This window comes from Anguilla rostrata, chromosome 3, assembly GCF_018555375.3.
Source record: "Anguilla rostrata isolate EN2019 chromosome 3, ASM1855537v3, whole genome shotgun sequence".
In the NCBI taxonomy this organism is placed as follows: domain Eukaryota; kingdom Metazoa; phylum Chordata; class Actinopteri; order Anguilliformes; family Anguillidae; genus Anguilla; species Anguilla rostrata.
The window spans coordinates 58536771-58555919 of record NC_057935.1 but is presented as its reverse complement, the minus strand read 5'-3'; the positions used below and the strand labels follow the sequence as shown (position 1 = coordinate 58555919).

The 19149-nt window shown below is 47.4% G+C and overlaps 1 protein-coding gene and 2 non-coding genes across 3 annotated transcripts in view; 2 read left to right on the top strand and 1 right to left on the bottom strand.

The window, feature by feature from the left end:
- The window catches only part of LOC135251351 (transducin-like enhancer protein 1), a 30582-nt gene extending 23197 nt beyond the window's left edge, over positions 1-7385 (bottom strand). Inside the window, exon 1 of the mRNA XM_064328706.1 lies at positions 6011-7385. Within this exon, the coding sequence (XP_064184776.1) occupies positions 6011-6034 (24 nt within the window). The 5' untranslated portion in view covers positions 6035-7385. The remainder of the gene's footprint in view (positions 1-6010) is intronic.
- Positions 7386-11977: 4592 nt separating this feature from the next.
- trnaq-uug (transfer RNA glutamine (anticodon UUG)) lies at positions 11978-12049 on the top strand. Its single transcript has one exon. It is a non-coding gene; the product is annotated as a tRNA-Gln (tRNA).
- A 1233-nt stretch (positions 12050-13282) lies between these two features.
- On the top strand, positions 13283-13354 carry trnac-gca (transfer RNA cysteine (anticodon GCA)). The gene has a single exon. It is a non-coding gene; the product is annotated as a tRNA-Cys (tRNA).
- Positions 13355-19149: the final 5795 nt, after the last annotated feature.

Sequence of the window (19149 nt, the reverse complement as noted above, 5' to 3'; positions counted from 1 at the left end):
CTCACTCACTCACTCACTCACTCACTCACTCACTCACTCACTCACTCACTCACACATCCGGGTTTGGAGCTGTACACCCCTGTAATAAGACTTTAACTGATTTTCAGCTCCAGTCACTTACGAGCGTATTTAAACCCAAGGGGAGGCGTCTGATTGGCTGACACAAAGCCTCATGTTCCACTCTGCCCACAAAGCAGCTCAACCTGGAACTAAAGCCATTTTAGAACACTTTTCCATTAAAGTGCTTCATTAATTATTCAGGCTCTACTAAGACAGGTACTTTACATGCCACTGGTGTCACACACAAGCCTTGTATATCTAAGAAAGGAGGAATGGGCAGAGGAAAGAGCCCTAGACTCCTCCCTTCCCTCACTCCCTTCTTCCCGCGATGCTTGCTTTTGGTTTGCCGCGATTCTTTTTGTCTGCTTTGAAAAACGGATCATTTGTGCCTGCTGTTGGTTTGGCCAGCTGGCGAGGGAAGGCTTTCAGCAATGCAAATATGGAGGACAAAAAATGGGCACAATCTTTTCCCTCACTGGGCTTGGAACCAATGACCTTCTGCTGCTACTTTTGACCGGAACTTGATCGCGCACACATTCTGCTAAAACGGTATTCCTTGGAGGACTCTAGACAGGCGAACAAGCCACAATTGTGTGTACAGTAGTGATGTCACAACTGATTGCCCAACTGTGATGTCACAAGTGTATGCCCAACTGTGATGTCACAATTGTTGATGCTGGGGGACACCCGCCAAAATCAATAGGCTTTCAGTGTAGGGACAGGGCCCACTATTATGTACTAAAGCCTGACGATGCCAGTGCCAACTAACCACACAGCCAATCAGATCCGGCCAACCAGGCGAATGTGATGATATAAACTCCAAATGATGAACAACTGAAGTCCTGTGAGCACATCGTCAAAACGAAACGAGCAGCTCCAAGCAGCCATTACTGCTGCTCCCGGGGAAAGCGCTCGAGCTCGGGCAAAGGGGACCAGCAGACTGGCAGCAAAAACCTCTACAACCGACACAGCAGCCCATGCAGTCTGCCAGCCGGGTCACAGCAACATGCCACATGCACACGCACACGCGCACACACACACACACACACACACACACACACACACACACGCGCGCACACACACATACACACATATGCACATCCACACACATGTGCACACACACAAACACACTTGCACATATGCACACACACATGCACACATAAATAAGTATGCTCATGTATACATGCACGCATGCAGACAAGCAGGCATGTAATGCAGGTAAGTAAACACACAGAAGAAATGCATGTGGACACATTCACCCACCAGAGGAAAAACAGAGGATATGTGCAACATTACACACACAGACAAGCAGAGGCATGCGCACATGCCTGAGACATGTACAGACATGTAATCAGGCAGATACATCGCCATCAGCAGGGAAAGGGTGAGCAGCCACACACACACACACACACACACACACACACACACACGCAGACACACACAGGCATAGGCACACACACAGGCACGCACACACACACACACACATTATCCTGCTCTTTTCAAAGACAGCAGCAATCTCATTAATGCTCCTCAGAGAGCGAGAGAGAGAGGGTGAGCGAGAGATAGAGAGAGAGAGAGAGAGACACACACACACACACACACACACACACTTTCCTGAGCCACGCTGTGTGGAGCTCGCCAGGGTTCCACATTATAACACTCGCGTTCAGGCCCAGATTCATACCCAGTGCACGCGATCCTGTACGCACACACGCACACACACGCACACACACACACACACACAGAAATCACACGGGCAACACTCTGAATTCCATGTAAAATCTTCCCAGAGGAATGTCTAACTGGCAGCGAGCATCACACCGGTTCTTCTGTGATCCACAGTGCCTCTCGAAGGAATAAACTGAATAATTACGTCCATTTTCCACACTGGCGCTGGACCGGATGATTCCAGAACTGACACCGCTGTGGCCACAACAGGGCCAGACACAGATCCACAAAAGCCTCGCTGTTATAGGCACAGCTCTGCAGGTACCCAATCAGAGCCCGCCGTCTGGCCTACAGCTCCACACATATCCAATCAGAGCCCACCGTCTTGCCTGCAACTCCACAGGTACCCTATCGGATCCCGCCGTCTTGCCTACAACTCCACAGGTACCCAATCGGATTCCGCCGTCTTGCCTACAACTCCACAGGTACCCAATCAGAGCCCGCCGTCTGGCCTACAGCTCCACACATATCCAATCAGAGCCCACCGTCTGGCCTACAGCTGCACACATATCCAATCAGACCCCACCGTCTTGCCTACAACTCCACAGGTACCCAATCGGATCCCGCCGTCTTGCCTACAACTCCACAGGTACCCAATCGGATCCCGCCGTCTTGCCTGCAACTCCACGAGTATCCAATCAGAGCCCACGTCTTAGCTACACTCCACAGGTACAGCTACACAGCAGCCCTAGAGGGGTTAGGACTACAACAGCCAGAGAGACAGGCAGGCAGACAGACAGGGGGGTCACCGTCCGAGTCTTGTCGGTTGCTGTGGAAACCATTCCGGAGCCGTGTGAAAGTTCATATTTCGCATTCCGGTGCTGTCGGGACGCATTGGGGAGACGGGCCGGCTGGAGCACCCCCAGCCAGGGGGACAGGTCTACCCCCCCCCTCACCTCTGCCAGCCAGGACCCTCGCGCGGGACGGCCCGGTCATCAGGTCTCCCCTCTACGCCCGCCGCTTCTGACACCAGGAGCCCCCCCAAAACCTCAGCCACATTCCTCGCCCCGTTCCGGCAGGACTGACCCCAGATCAGTGCCCACTGGTGTCGGCACGGAGACAAGAGGGCCATCACTCTTTGAGCGCTGATCCCAGAACAGCCTCTCTGCCCTGAGGAGTCCTGGGGTGGTTTGGCGGTTGTGACCATACGGGCTCTCCATTTAATCTGCTCTATACCGGATGCATCTCTGTGTGCGCAGTACCTGAGTCACGTGTGCAGGGCTGCGGTAGTTAGTTAGTGCTTCACCAATATTGTGCATACTGAGCACACCTCGTTCAACGGCAAGAGCAGGGCCTGCCCAGCCCCGTTGCTGGAGATCCACCGTCCTGTACGTTTTCATTCCAACCCGTAAACAAAGCCACACCTCACGCAACAGCTAGAGATCTCGTTGAACAGCTAATTAGTAGAATCGGGTGTGCCAAATTAGGGTTGAAATGGGAACACACAGGACGGTAGATTTCCAGGAACAGGGTTGAGCAGCCCCGTCATTATGGGGGGGGAACTACCATATTTTGTGAGCCACTCCCATTGTCCCAACCAATCAAATAAGAGATTGTGCTCAGCACAGACAAAAAAAAAAAACACTGCCATTAGTCCAAGCTGGCGATTGGCTGGCCAATCGAAGCTAATCTCCACCAATCACATCGCGCAGTCCCGCCATCTCGCCGCTGCGTGACACGCGAACGTACCCGGCGAGGGCGGCGCGGGTCGAACGCGCGACCGCACGGAAACGCTCCCTGACCGCTGAAGAGCTCGACCAACCGAAAGCTGGCAGTGGCACCGCAAACGTCGATGACATCACGCCGTCTGACCGGACGGCACAGCCTGCCGTTCGAGTGTCAAACGAATCGAGTCGCCTGCATTAAAAACACCAGCAGCCAGGATTAACGTCCTTTTGACACTAACAGCTTGTTTGGGAACTGAAAGCCAGGGAAGAACACATTATAAAGACAAATAAGTTTTTTTTTTAAAACTTCAACTTTGGTCAGCAACTCCATTTTGAACTGAATTAGTGCTCCAAAATGTAACTGCGCACACACATTTCATGTGTTCGCAGAGAGGAGAAGGCTCCAAATTATGGGGTGGGCGGGCGTCCCACCACTGCGGGCGGTGTTTAAAATAAAGTGTGTGACCCGCGTGCGGGACTGCAGAGGCAATAAAACCGAAACCACCGGCGGGGGTGTGGGAAACGACGAAACCGGCCGCCGCTGCCCGACCAGCTTCTGTTTACGTGCACAGAAGGTCACCACAAGAGTGAGGAAGAGGAGGAGGAGGAGGTGAGAATACTGAAGAGAAACGCAACAGAATTTTTTTTTTTTTTTTTTTTAAATGCCCGTTATATTGAGCTATCACTCTGACACAGGGCCGTGAAGCGCGGGCTTCTCCCAATGAAACGTCTCAGCGAAGTTTTTTTTTTTTCTGTTTAAATGTTTTCAGAAGGAATCCCGCAGACCGCTGCTGCCTCTGTGGCGTGCCGCGCCTCTGGCTCAGACGTCTGAACTTCCACACCCACCGCCGGGAACGCCGGGAACGCCAGGAACGCCTCGCCTCGCTTACACAAACCGAAAGCGAAATTCCAGCCGCTCTGAGACAAGCGTTTACGTAACTGGGGAGCACCCATCGACCTTTGACCTGCGATCGTCCCGTTCCAGGAACAGGGCAGGGTGTTTTGCTGAAACCGTTCAAGTCGAGAACCTAGACCAACAACCAGAGGTTACGAACGGGCTTGGGGTCCCAAGCATTAGGGGGAGTCTCCCCCACCCCCCTGCCGAGGCGTGAGTTTAAGGAGTTCTGGGTCACATGATGACAGTGGAAGTTGATGAGAAGGGGCCCCCATGGGTTTAATGCCCATGACCCCCCGCCCCCCTCCTCCCTGTAGAATCTCACCTCTGCCGCATAACACAAGTGCGTCACGAGGGACTTGACCCAACAACCTCGCAGCGAGAAGCCCGTTTCCGGAAAAGCCATATAAAACTGCCCGCAGTCAGTTGCCAACACCTCCTGGGTGGACCCAACCAGTCTGGTACGGTTCAGACAAGTCAATCCATTTCCCTGATTAAGATTAAGGGCAAATAATCTTCTTACATATTGGCCGACCTTAATATCGTTGTGGATGGCGGAATTTGCTTTGTATTGTACGCAGACTGCGTGACCACAGCTATGTTGTTCATTAAGGTGAAAACGCAATCTGGTAATACTAACTGGCGACAAACACTTTCGTCTACTTTACTTCTTTAGAAAAGACAGGGGATTAAACACACACACACACACTCTCTCTCTCTCTCTCACACACACGTCACGTGTGAATCCAGATAATTATTTCCATTCATTTGAAATGGCCACCCTCTTTAAAGATAAACCGGCTCGTGAAGGTGAAGCATCGATTATCGTTATCGATTAGGTGACCTTAATCGCGGAGAGATGCGATCTCCGTATTTACAGAAAATCGGCTAGGAGAGAGAACCGCTGACAGAACACTTCCTCCGTGGTACTGGACGATGGGGTTAGTGTGTCAAAACAGTGGGTCAGGGAATGTAACCACTCCGACTTTACCTGCTTTGAATTGGGTAGCTACATAACCGGTCTATTCTTGGAGCGCGCGCTACTCTGCGTAAGGATTTAAAATAAACATAACACGGCACAGGGCATCCTTATTTACTAAATGAGTACTTTAAAATACACGTTACATTAAAACTTGTTTTCATTCATTCCACACACACACACATTCAATTCAAAACAAAACAAAGAAAAAAAATAAAACAATTCCGGGAGCTAGAGAACATGCACATGTGTACATCTTATGTTTGCTTTCGATTAGCAATATCAACAAGACCGATGTATTCTAGTTTGCCCGCAGACCCCTCTTCCAAACAGCGAATTGAAGCCCAATTTTTCAATCAGTCATTCGCCTTGCAATGTAAATTCGTCGTCGAACCAGTCTCAGAACGATTTTTTTTCAGGGTACTACTTGTTTCTAGCCGTAAACATTCTGTTAGGTGTGACCGCAAACGAGCACAGGTCTGAACTATGCTCCCTTTCAGAAGTTGCATCTCATGATCACAAGTAAACTAACTTCGAAGGACAATGGCGGCCCTCCGTAAAACACCGTTTCTACGGTTTAAAACAATCACAAACTGCAAGACCGCTGCATTACAACTAACTGGACGTATATTATTTATCATTACATGTAAACTGCATAGCACAGTATTAGTGGATACTTACCGTTTGTCGATTCTGAGGGAACATCTTGACTACCTGAAAGATTTTATTTTTTTTTTTATTCTGCTTTTAAATTTGTTTGTAACAAACAAGTCCTGGGGGCCGACTCTTCTTGCTGGTTTCAGACACGCACGGGGCCTTCTTTCGCAGGCAACGGCAAGCTTGTTCTCCGCTCGCGCATTCCGTTCACGAGTCTCCCTTTGTTCCGCGTTATTTTCGACACAAAGAAAAAAGAAAAATATACATATAGACCGAGGCTAAAAAAAAAACATCCAGCAGTTTCGCCCTCAGTCCAAAATCTTTGGTGTTTTCTTCGCGCGACACCCCTGTGGTATGAGATCTCTCCCGATCTCTTGGCTTTCAGGGGGGGAAAGAAAAAAACACTCGGTGTTTTCCTACTCCACGCGCTGCTTTCTGCGTACCAATTCCGCCAGAGGCTGAAGGTGTAGCAGCGACCACGAGCTCAGGAAGGACCGGCCTGGGGAGATTCGATGCAGCCGCAGCAGCAAACCGCAAACCCCCTTTGTCTCGCGGCCGTCGTCCTGCTCTTCAGAAAACTATCTGTCCGCCTGCCTCCGCTATTGCCCGAGCCCAACTCCCCAGGTTTTCAGTCGGACAGAATGGACTGGCTAGTTTTTCATCTGAGACGCTGCTTTCGTTAATGATCCGACGGAGGCTAGCTAGCTGGCTGCTGATCTTTCGTTCTTCCCTTTCAACGCTCTCTTCCTATCTTGCGAGGCGTTGTTTTGTTCAGTTCTTTAGAGATGGCATCCACGTTGAAAAAAAAACCCAAATGGTAAAAACAGTCCGGTTCAGTTCTTGCCCTGTTGCTTGTTAGTTGTTCTGACCTAGTTTATGATCATTTTAAAATCAGTGGATAGCCTTTTCGTTTAATTTCTAGTTGAATGATTAGGTATGATATTATATTTAGTGAAAGGGGGAAAAAGCAATTCAGAGTTCCACATTGGAGGCAGAAGTATCTTTTAAATGCATTTATGATAAATGTCCCACTGTGTATTTAAGATGAACGGAATTGCAAAAATTATTTATTTTTAAAATTATTTTCCTGGCATCTAGTTCTGCGAGTGTGGATCTTCGTGTGTATTGGCAATTGCACGTCTTGTCTTCTCAGACAACTCCCTCTTAAGAATTCCCAGTTTGATGTACCAGTAAATTTGCCGATGGGGGGAAGGGGGGGGGTTGCTGCATGGAATTGATCAATGAATGACTGAACTCTCCACGTGGGGTTCGACTCGGCTGTAATCCAGTGCAAGACGCACTGACCAATGAGCGCTCTGAGTCCCACGTGGGGGTGAGGTCTCTGTCTTCTGATTGGCCGGCGTTCGGTTCTGGAGTACTCCGCATGTCAATCAAGCAGATGGGAGCGACTGCGAATGAGATTTAACTCTTTGCATGCGAGAAGCGCGGATGGGGAGATGCAGTTGTTATTATGGTAATGGAGACTTTGCACCGTGGATTTTTCTGGTCTTTTTTAGCCGTGGAGGAGTGGGATGGGTACTTGAAAGGACACAAATGTCGTCATCAAATAAACGGAATTTTATGCCACGTGAAGCCTCGTCTTATCTCAATGTAATCCACATATTGTTTCAGGTCAGGGCATCTTAATCGAAAAAAAAAAAAACGTTTTTTTCCACCTCTCATCCATTTGCGTTTATTTACGGGAGCCTATAAAAATAAGACATGGCTTCCTCGCGAGGGCATTCGATGATATGGCCAAGATAAATGGGGAAAGCTGAAAAAAATAATGTCTCGGGTTGGAATCAAGCACGCGCAGAAACCGCTGGAAGCAAACAGACTAACCGAATTAGGGCTCCGACTCTTACCAGAACGCGCAGCGTCAAAGCACCTCAAAATCAGCACCAAAGGGACGCACGCGGGAAAGCCTCCATGTCTCTCTGTTTCCCTCCGGTCCGGGCAACCATGTGATGCACGTGCCCACGGAGGGGAGAACTGTATGTGGTGTGGGTATTTCACAAACAAGGGGGCAGGGTTGAACCTTAATAGTGATCTGAAAAAAAGAGGGAGAGAGAGAGAGAGAACCCTCCTATACACACTCAAGTTCTATTTTAACGGAGGAACAAAGCACTTGTGCACACTCGATTGTGTGTCTTATTTGGACTTGCTTTTCTGTTGTACTTTGAGTGATCAGGCCCCAAAGAGGTTCCACAGGAAAGAAAACCACAGGGACAAAGTGTCCCAAATTATATCTGGAGGTCATAATGTGTGTGCGTGTGTGTGTGTGCGCGTGTGTTTGTGTGCATGAGTCTGTGTGTGTGTACAAGTGTGTTTGTGTGAGTGTCTGTGTGTGTGTGTGTGTGTGTGTGTGTGTGAGTCAGGTGCAGGGGCACTCACTTTTGAGAACAACGGATCATCGTCCCGGACGGATAATAATCATCATCATCACCATCATCGTCATCATCATCCTCTAAACCTTCATGTGTCTAAATATTTCTGAGCCCCCTGGCTGCCCCTTCAGGCAGAGGGAAAATGGAGGATCATGTTCCCACTTCCATTTATACATATCCCAGCTACAGACAATTTGACAGTTTGCCCTGACTTTCAAAAACCTTCCAGACAGGTAACAGCTCCCCCTTCCTGTTAAGAGACAAGTGAAACTGCGTAGCGTTGGCAGGGCAACGTGACCTCGTGCCACAAAATGAGGCCCAGCGAGGGACTCTACGTTTATCATAAAGGCATCTTTTCTTTTCTTTTTTCTCCGTTTAATCATTACTCAATTACTGGGTTACTTCATCATATCAATATGTTCCGTAAGGTTATTCCCTTTTTTTGATTGTCAGTTACATTTGTACATTTGCATGTGCTTTGGCTTGTAATGTAATATTTCTCTTCCCGTGCCAATAATTGCCATTTGAATTTGAAGATGAATTTAAATTTGAATTTGAATTTGACAGGCCCATTTTCACTGGGCCCAGGGAAAAGGTGTAAAAAAAGGCTGATTTTCACACAGGTGCCAACAGGGTTGAGAGAGAGAGAGAGAGAGAGAGAGAGAGAACAGGGAAAGATGAGTGGTGAAAGAGGAGGAGGAGAGAAGATGGGAGAGCCAGAGATAGAGCAATTCGTTTTTTTAAAGAGAAGAAATGAGAAAACAGGGAAGGGAAGAGGGTGAAAGAGATCATAAGGGAAAGAGAGAGAGAGAGGGGGAAAAGGGGGGATTGAAGGAGAGAGAAAGCGAAGAGTGAGCACTGTTGCCGTGACAGCAGTTATCAGTTATACTGATTACCCAGAAGGCCCCGTAAGTGCTGTTGCTGGGGTGAGTCCCCATTGAGAAAAATTAGGCTTCTATGTAAAGCCGGCTGAGGGAAGGGGGTCTGGCCCCGCCCACTTTTTTTGGGGTGGGACAGAGACGGTGGAGGAGAGGACGGTTTGGCATTTAGGAGGCATTCTCATCCGGAGCAGGTTACACTGATGACTTTAAAAAAAAAAAAAATTTTAGCGTACGTACAGTTATACAGCCGGATAGTTACCGAGACAGTTGCCTTGAGTAAGGGAATGACAGCAGTGCCTTCTGGGAAGAATCAAACCCGCAGCCTTTGTGCTATTAATGGGAAGGATAGTGGGGAGGGTGAACAATGTGACATTGGGGAGGCCCCCCCCCCGGGGGCTGCTTCTCTCAGGCTCAATCCAACAGGAAATGACATCACCCAGTGACATCACCACATCCACCCCCGCCCGGTCTCCACCTATCACAACATCCACCCTGGCCTTGTCTCCACCTATCACATGGAAGAAAGATTTCACCTAATCACCTGGCTACTATCCAGAGATTAACACACTAACCCCGCCCCCCCTCCCCCAAGACCAGTCCCAAGGACACACAGAGCCCCCCCCCAGCACATACACACACATACACACACTCACACACACTCACACACATGCACGCACGCACACACACACAAACTGGCACAAGGTACATGCCCACTGAGTCATTGTCCAAGCCTGGCAACGGTATAAAGGCTTTTACTGCCTGCTGAGTCCTTCTCTCTCTCTCTCTCTCTCTCTCTCTCTCTCTCTCTCTCTCTCTCTCTCTCTCTCTCTCTCTCTCTCTCTCTCTCTCTATCCCTCTCTCTCTCTCTCCCACCCTCTCTCTCCTATAATCACAACTCACAGAACTGCATTAGGAGCAAAATCTGGCAATCACAAAGGACACTAAGAGCTGTGAATAAGGTGAACTAATGTTCACTCCAGGCCAATGAAGACTGCCAAAAAGAATCCAGCAGGACAAGAAAGGAGAATCAGGTGGTAGGGAAGATGGAGTGTGGACACACACACACACAGAAAAAAAATTTCCTGTCACAAAAATTCGAACAATGGCGTATACATATTTTAGGACGGCCAACAAATCCGTCAACGTCCTCATTTCCATATTTTATATCCGCATTTACGAGGCCAAAGTGGTTCGCTTGTAGCTCCACTGTTTGCAGCTTTAATCGCCAGTAAGACACTGTACAAGTCCCTGGTGCTTCTGCACGAGAAGAGAGGAAAGAGGAGAGAAGAGAAGAGGAGAGGAGGGGAGAGGAGAGAAGAGAAGAGGGAGAGAGAGAGAGAGAGGAGAGGAAGAGGGAAGAGAAGAGAGAAGAGAGAGGAGGGGAGGAGAGAGAGAAGAGGAGAGGAGAGGAGAGGAGAGAAGAGAAGAGAAGAGAAGAGAAGAGAAGAGAGAGGAGAGAAGAGAAGAGGAGAGGAGGGGAGAGGAGAGAAGAGAAGAGGAGAGGAGGGGAGAGGAGAGGAGAGGAGAGGAGAGGAGAGAAGTGGAGAGGCAAGAAGAGGCGTTCCTTTCATGCACAGCTCCCTGCAGAGCGAGACGGGAAACCCTGTAGCGAGTGTGTACGAGCACACCGGAGCCCGTCTGACAAGGAGTGACCTCCAGCTGTCAATCAAACCAAAAAAAAAAAAAGAGAGAGAGAGAAGAGAAGCTTTTCTGGCATTTTAAAAAGCATAGAAAAGTGCATCGAAGTTACACCCACACCCGCCCCAACGCCACCCCCCCCACCCCCCCTTGCTCGCTGACACGGAAGAATGCAGCCGACAGCGGGGGGGAAAAAAAAAACACCAGTCACCACAGAGTTTTTTAAAAAAAGTATTATTAAAAGAAGAACTCTGGAAAAAATGAGGTGTAAATAAAAGAGAAATCAATATTTAAAGAATGAAAAAACTTGCTGGTGGCGGGGGGAGGGGGGGAAAGAACTGCCAGAGAACTCCACACACACACACACTCAAACACACACACTCAAATACACACAAACACATGCATGCAAACACACACACTCAAACACACACACACACACATACACACACTCAAAAACACACACACACATGCAAACACACACACTCAAATACACACACACGCGCATGCAAACACACACACTCAAATACACACGCATGCAGAATTATCACAACACAACCAGAGGTCATCCTGCTCAGAATGATTCCCTGATCAGATCAGATGTAGTCAGTCCGTGATCTATCAAGGAGCCGTGCGTCACTGTGGACTCGGCCTGCCACCGTGTGGTCATCCTGGAAAGTGCGGATCCGCCAGGCGTCGGTTACCTCGACAATTATTTGTTTCGGCAGAACATTTTCCAGGGAGAATTAGAAGCTGTGTTTTCTTGTATGTCACCGAGTCAGTCAAGACACCTACCGTTTTATTTACCGAAACAAAGGGAAGTATTTTGCTCAAGGACACAAAAATAACGTGTTCTTCAGCAAAAACAGAGACAATAGTGGTCTTATAAGCCCTCTTTTGGGACAGGGGCTCGGTAGACAACTCCCTCCTGCCGTAGCTCTCAAAAACAAGATTAGTGAAATGTCGTAAGTCACTATTAAAAAGTGAATTTTCCAGTGCTGAAGTCCCTAAGTATGATAGCAACACACTTTTTAAAAGGGGGAATCGTGTTTTCACATTCCAAAATTCCTGCACAGGTACGTAGCTGCGGTTCTATGGTGTAATGGTTAGCACTCTGGACTTTGAATCCAGCGATCCGAGTTCAAATCTCGGTAGAACCTTCAGTTTTAAGCGTTTGTGGCCCTGAAACGTGTAGTCGCTGAGTCTCCGAGATAGAGTTTACCTGTAGTTCGGCTAAGGAGAGCGAAAACAAGTTCAGTTGGTGCAACAAGTAGAAACCTGACTCCAAATGTGTTCTGCTGAGATTCGGTGGCAGTTCTTGCGTTTTTAGCCGTTGCCTTAATAATAAAAAAAACTAGGTCAGACATCAATGAGGGTTCCCCAAAACAGGGCATGTATACATGCATTACGTGGGCACCAAAAAGATTCAGATTCTAAAAAAAGAAAATGAAGCGTTCTCTCGTACCTCTTTTGCACCGCCCCACTTTCTCCAGCAGACGGCAGTACGACACAGCAAGGAAGTTAAAATTACTCGGAAATGTTGGGAATATATTGGCAGTTAATCAGCTTTAAAAAAAAAAAGTTATACTGCAAAGGTTGCCAATGCTCGTATGTCGTCGCTTTCATTAAAATGATTTATTTCAGTGTTTTAATTGGCATTTTCTTGGCCTTATTTCAGAATAATAACGCAAACATAAAGAAATCCAAGAGCCGTGTTGAACTTACCGTTAATGGCGAGCAAAGATCACTAGTCTAGAATTCGTCCGTTGAGAGTTTCACTCGGTCCACCCACTCGGTAGCAGCTGTCGTTGAGAAGGGCTTTAATTAGGAACGAAAGTCGCGCGCTCCACTTTTAATTGTACTTGGCCTTCAGCGGTCCAACCGTTAAGTAACTGCCAAAAAGTTATGATGAATGCAACACCATTACAGGCAGCTATATTTATAGTTTCATATTTTCCGCACAGTGTCATCGGACGTTGCCAAAGGGGCAGACAGTACGTGTTTCTGCCATATTTGAATCCAGAAGAGGTCGTAATTGGCAACGGTAGTTTTTTGCGTTTTTATTTGTTGTTGTTGTAAAATGCCAGTGCTGACAGTAAACGTATTAGTAATGCGATTCAGAGTGACATTTTTTAAAAGCCCCAACAGTCAGTTTCCATTTTGGAATAATGGCTTACAATGAAGCTTTTGCCAGTTCGTGTGTGCTTTTTAATAGGTGCAGACAGCACAACAGTGGCCTGTGTGGGTGTTGACCACAACATCTGGGGTGATGTTTTCTGGGGTGGTGGGCCCCAGTGTGAGGTCCTATCATGGGCCCAAACCCCCGCCCCCCCCCCCCCCCGGACCTGAGGGGCTTAATCTGGTTGATTCCAGAAATGGCAATGGCAAGGCGAGGGGGTATAGCTCAGTGGTAGAGCATTTGACTGCAGATCAAGAGGTCCTCAGTTCAAATCTGGGTGCCCCCTGCAAACATTGTTTTCAATCAATTGGAAAACACCAGATGCTGCGCAAGTTGATAACCATGGGGCTTGTGAAGCGCTTTGGATAAAAGCGCTCTATAAATGCAGTCCATTTACCATTTACAAACGGAAATGGAGAGAGGATGACAGGAGCGAGAGGGAGTGCTGGGTGTGAGCTGAGTGGCAGGCAGCACAACCTCTGCGTTAGATCGCTGGAGGACTGCAGCGGCTGCATCCGTCCCATAGAATACATGGAGGAGGAGGCGCTGGTCTTCTTCTGTGGTGCCTCTCGGGCGCTGCAGTACCAGCCCTGGAGTACAAAGGTTTGTGTGGAATCCCCTGGCGGTGTTTCGTGTCCACGTTGGACAATCAAAGCGGAGCAAAGCCACCCCACCCCACCCCTCCCCTCCCCCCCTCCCCTGCCCACCCCTCCCCCCCAACACACACACGTACACATGCACGCACATATATATACACACACACACACACACATACACACGTACACATGCACACACACACACACACACACACATACATGACCACACAGTACACGCAACACACCACACACGGGCATGGCTGTTATTCCCAGCATTGTAGAAGGTGTCATTACTGCAGAGAATGGGTGCTTCAGTACAAGGCCTATTCTTAATGATTTTCCACAATGACCCCCCTCTAACCCTTCACTTGAAGCCTTGCAGGAACTGAGATCGGGGCATGCAAAATACTTTGGCCGAAATTAAACCTTTTTTTTTTTTTTCCAGTTTGCGCAAAAAGGAACTTTAATTGCCCGAAGAGAGGAAAAGTTTTGAAAGACTCTTGGAATCCAAAAAAAAAAAAACAAAACTTTAAGCTTCACACAGGTGATTTACTGCATACTTTGTGAGGTGAAATTCAAGTACAATTCAAGTTCTGAAAAAAGTATGAAAGTATGTGGACCACTTACATCCAACATCTCATCCAAAATTATGAGCATTAATATAGAGTCAGTCCACCCTTTGCTGCTATAACAACCTCAAACCTCGGTTCTACTGGGAAGGCTTTATACTAGATGTTGGAGCATTGCTGCAGCGATTTGCTTCCATTCAGCCAGAAAGACCATTAGTGAGGTCATGCGCTGATTGGACGATTAGGCCTGGCTCGCAGTTGCACTTCCAATTGATCCAAAACGTGTTGGATGGGGTTGAGGCCAGGTCATTTCAAGTCAAGTTCTTCCATAACGTTCTCGGCAACCCTTTCTGCATGGACCTCGCTGCGTGTGCCCGTGGGCACTGTCACGCTGAAGCAGGAAAGGGACTTCCCCAGCACTTCATCTAGAATGTGGCTGTAAGCTGTAGCATTAAGATTTGCCTTTATAGGAACTGAGTGGGCCTAGCCCAAACCATGAAAAACAGCCCCAGGCCAAAGGGTGTCGCGGTGCTTTTGGTCATGTAGCCTATATAAATAACACATGTGATGTCTTTTTTGTGGCTTTTTATGGTATTTAGGTGGATCTCTCTTGGGCGGTGGCTTCACCCTTCTCGCCTATTGGCTGCCTTTTTAAGTGCTGCGGTTAAGAAAAGCTGATTGTCAAACCTACACCCTCAGACAGTGAGTCCAGATATAACAGAGTCCGCGGATGGGGCACGGAAGTCATCGACGCCCTGCAATTTTAAATCCGCTGCTTTTATCTGAGCTGCCCTCTGTGCAGAGGCAGTCTGTCTTTATGTTACATTTACATCACATTTTTGCATTTACATCACACTGCAGTTTTTGGCACAGGCTCTTATCCGGAGCAGTGTTTTTTTTTTTATTACTGAAGAAATTCGGGTTCTTTTGATCCAGGGTGCCCTGGAACACTGTGGGAAATTGGACCCACAATCTTCGAGGTACAAACCCACTTTCCTGACCACCATACTGTACTTCTGCGTAACTAATATAAACATTTATTTTGCTCAGTGTCACAATTTTGTGTGCAGCACCCACACACTCACGCACACACCAACAACAACACAAAAAAAAGAAATATGCAAATATTTGTTCTGAACTAAAATGGTTGCGCAATCGGGTATAAATCATGGCCGTGCTCTCGATGCAATGATACCACTTTGAGCCAAGAGAGAGTCAAGTCTATAAATCAGCCTGAGAACACGATGCCTCACAGTTACCTCCGCACAAATCCCTTGCCAACTAACACACCCTGTCCCGCCAGCTACTTACCCCAAATAGATAACCATTTTCGATACAGAGCCCAGAAACTCTCCAGATGGAATGTTGCGGATGCAGGGCATCTGGGTGAGTTCTGGAACCAGCAGCGCGTTCTGATGACATCACAATGCTGCAAAGGCTGTAGCAGTGACATCACAGACGCTCTGAAGTCAACGTTCCTTCCTATAAACTTTGAGGTCCAGTTCAGATTAAAAAATTACAAAAAGTGACCAGTCCCCAAGATGTTTTCATAACATATTCAGAAGAAGTTTTGTTTTAAAAAAAGTTTAAAAAAAGTTTTGTTTGTCAACTACCAAGGTTCAGACCATGTGCTGAAAACTGCTGGACACTCGAGATTCAGTCGGTCAGCCTGGAGTCCAAAGTTTAAAGACTAGACTGATCCGCCCAGCAGACTCATTACTTTCTATTACAGAACTTCACATTTCTTAATATTTCAACAGTTATTTTGACATGGACGTACAGTCTTTACACAGTAACCTTTGAAGATACATTCTTTTAAAAACTCACTGCCTTGTGCCCAAACAAAAAAAGAAAAGAAAAACTTTTTCCATCTTGTATGCTCTCACTAATTTCTGGTGGTGTGTGTGAGTTAGGGGTGTTTTTTTTAACATTATTTTTTAAATTTATTGACAAGTCCCTTCATGAATATCCGTAGTGCATCAGCCAATCAGAACATTTGAACCTCCGAGCAATGTGCGAGGATTCCAAATTCCAAGTGGGACGTTGCTGAGCAGTTCAGACAGATCCCAGCTAGGTGTGATCGACTGGAACGAGAACAGGATAATCGCTGTGCACAAGGTAATGCGAGGCCATGCCGGAAAATAGCAGGGAATCTTGCAATTTGTGTCTTTCTTCCTTTTTTAAGACCATCCGTGATAATTATCCCGCATGCTCGCCGGACATTTGTGGACCTCTTTGAATTCATTCATATAATTTCAATTGATTTCCCGAATTGATCAAACTGAAGTGGTTTTGAGATTTTTATACGCATCAAGCTGCATATCTGTCTGCTGGACATAATAAATTTGGTGATATTCAAAGGGCCTGAACGCACAAAAAGGAATGCGTGTAACTGAATCACCGGCTGAACGAGCCTGGCACCAAAATGGAAGGCGTAAGTGCAGAAGTATTCATTATTAGTCAGAGTGTGACTCACGGTCGATCGCAAAAATTGTAATTGCACCTGCAGTATTTGATTTGCGAATGCGAGGCAGGTCCCGCAGGTTACGCGACGCAGCCTTGTGAGTTTCTGAACATTCCGAACAACGTGGGCGTGCAACTTCAAACCGGCCTTCTCGAAAGGGAGGGAGGAATGCCGCCGCGCTTTTGAGCGAAGAAAATGAACAAACGTCAAACGCCGTGGGCGTCTGCCTGAGCGTAAGAGAGGGCAGCAACACACGCTCCAAGTACAAAGGAAAACAGGGCTGACAATAGTCTTTTATCTTCATAATAAAAATAATTACGGTTTGTTATTGTCACCGCTTCATTATGACGTCACAGGAATGCGCCTCCCGTTCCAGAACTCTGCCACAGGCGCTACATCCACAGCACGGTCGGCAGTAAGGGTTGGGAAACACCCAGAGAATGTCAGACTGAAGGACGCAGGAAAACCTGCGGAGAAAAATTCCGGAAAAAAACACAGCAAACCTACGCAAGGGCGTGTTTTTACTACTACTGCTGCGTAGGTGCAGCGCCAGTGGAAAATGCACACGCCGGTCGTTTATAAACACATCTGATCGTTTCGTCGGCGGGATCTGGCTATTTGCGTGGCTAAAATTATGAACGCTCCCACACCCAGTTGACTGAAGTCAGCAACCGCCGTGGAAGGGCTAGGCCCACCGGGCGATTAAGTTTTCGGGCGAAAACGTTTCCTCTTTTCAAAGAGAGCGGAGGCGAGATAAAGAACAAAGCGGCACTAATGTAGGACCACAGGCCTTTTCTCCACATTCTTGATGTTCAGAACACGCTTGGAAGCCAAAGCATATCCTGTTCCATTATAAACACCTTATTTCATGTTGAACTTTTTGGGATAAAAACAGGCGCCGTGTGATTTTTGGACGGGAACGACTGGCAATCAAGACGGACGTATTTCAAAATGCCAAAAACTTAACATTGTTCGGCATCCCTCTTTTGTTAAAATGGAAAGATACTGGTTGTTCTTAATTAAACAAAAATGCTTAATTAAGAACAACCAATATGTAACACTTTTGATTAAATTTATGGGTAGCTGGCTTAAAAAAAAGAAGCGATTTAACTATTTGTGCGAAATCATTCAAATCGGTTTTATTTATAATTTTGCTTGAACTGACCTGCCCTTGTAATATCTTTTGTGACATTTTAAAGAAACAACTGTATCACATTATACAAACAGACCACGTAAAACACAAAATAACTAATAACATTTTAAAAAGGAGCAACGACAGACAGTAATCCTTGACCGATAAAACGGGAGCGCAACTTCACCAGGGCAAGATGACGTGCCGAGTCAAGACATTACATTACAGGCATTTAGCAGACGCTCTTATCCAGAGCGACTTACACAACTTTTACATAGCATTTTTTTTTTACATTGTATCCATTTATACAGCTGGATATATACTGAAGAAATTTCGGTTAAGCACCTTGCTCAAGGGTACAACGGCCGTGTCCTACCCGGGAATCGAACTTGCGACCTTTCGGTTACAAGCCCAGTTCCTTACCCACTGTGCTACACTCCGTCCAAGACTGGCACACAGGATGCTTTGAATCCTGAGCAAACCTACACAGGTTACACTTTTAACATGCAATGCATTTACACCGCTGGCCATTTCCTGAAGCAATTTTGGTGAAGCACCGTGTACCGATTGTATGTCCACAGAGCCCCACCAAGGATTCAAACCCGCAACCTTTCAGGAACATGTCCGGTTCTCTAACCATTATGCTACACTGGGCAGAGAAATTGCACCTTTGGAAGAAAAAACCACCCCCCCCACTTAGCTTCGTCTGCCGCAACACACATCCTTCCACACGAATGGGCGACATGGAGAAAATGTAAGATACGGAAGTGGTCTGGGCCAAGGCGGTGCCCACTACAAAGATAACAGAGAGGAGTCAAGACACACACCTCATAGTCCCCCCCCAACTCTCCTGCCCCCCCCAGCCCACCCCCCCACACACACACACCCTGCTGCAATGTGCTGGGGGGGATGGGGGAGAACTGCACATCCTGTTCTTCTGGAAATAGGTGGGAAACATCACATGGGTGTTTTTCTCTCCCGAAATCTTGGAATCGTGGATACCAGCACATAAGTGGGAGTAAGGCAGAGGAGGAGGAGGAGGAGGATGGAAATCGGAAAAAGGATCCGGAGGGAAAAGCCAATTCCGGTTTACAGATGGTCCGTGTGGTGTGGGGATGGCTGGTTTAAGCAGCCACACCTGCCCTGGTTCAAGCTAATTAGACCTGGCTAGTTAGATAATTGGTTATTAATTAGATAATTGGCCAGGCTAATTGGACCCAGGAACAGGGGTGGCTGCACATGTGCGTAGTGAGGTAATCAGTGCGCACAGGTTAAATCTGCCATCCCCCCTGTGTCTCTGTGCTGGAGGGCCCCTAGGAA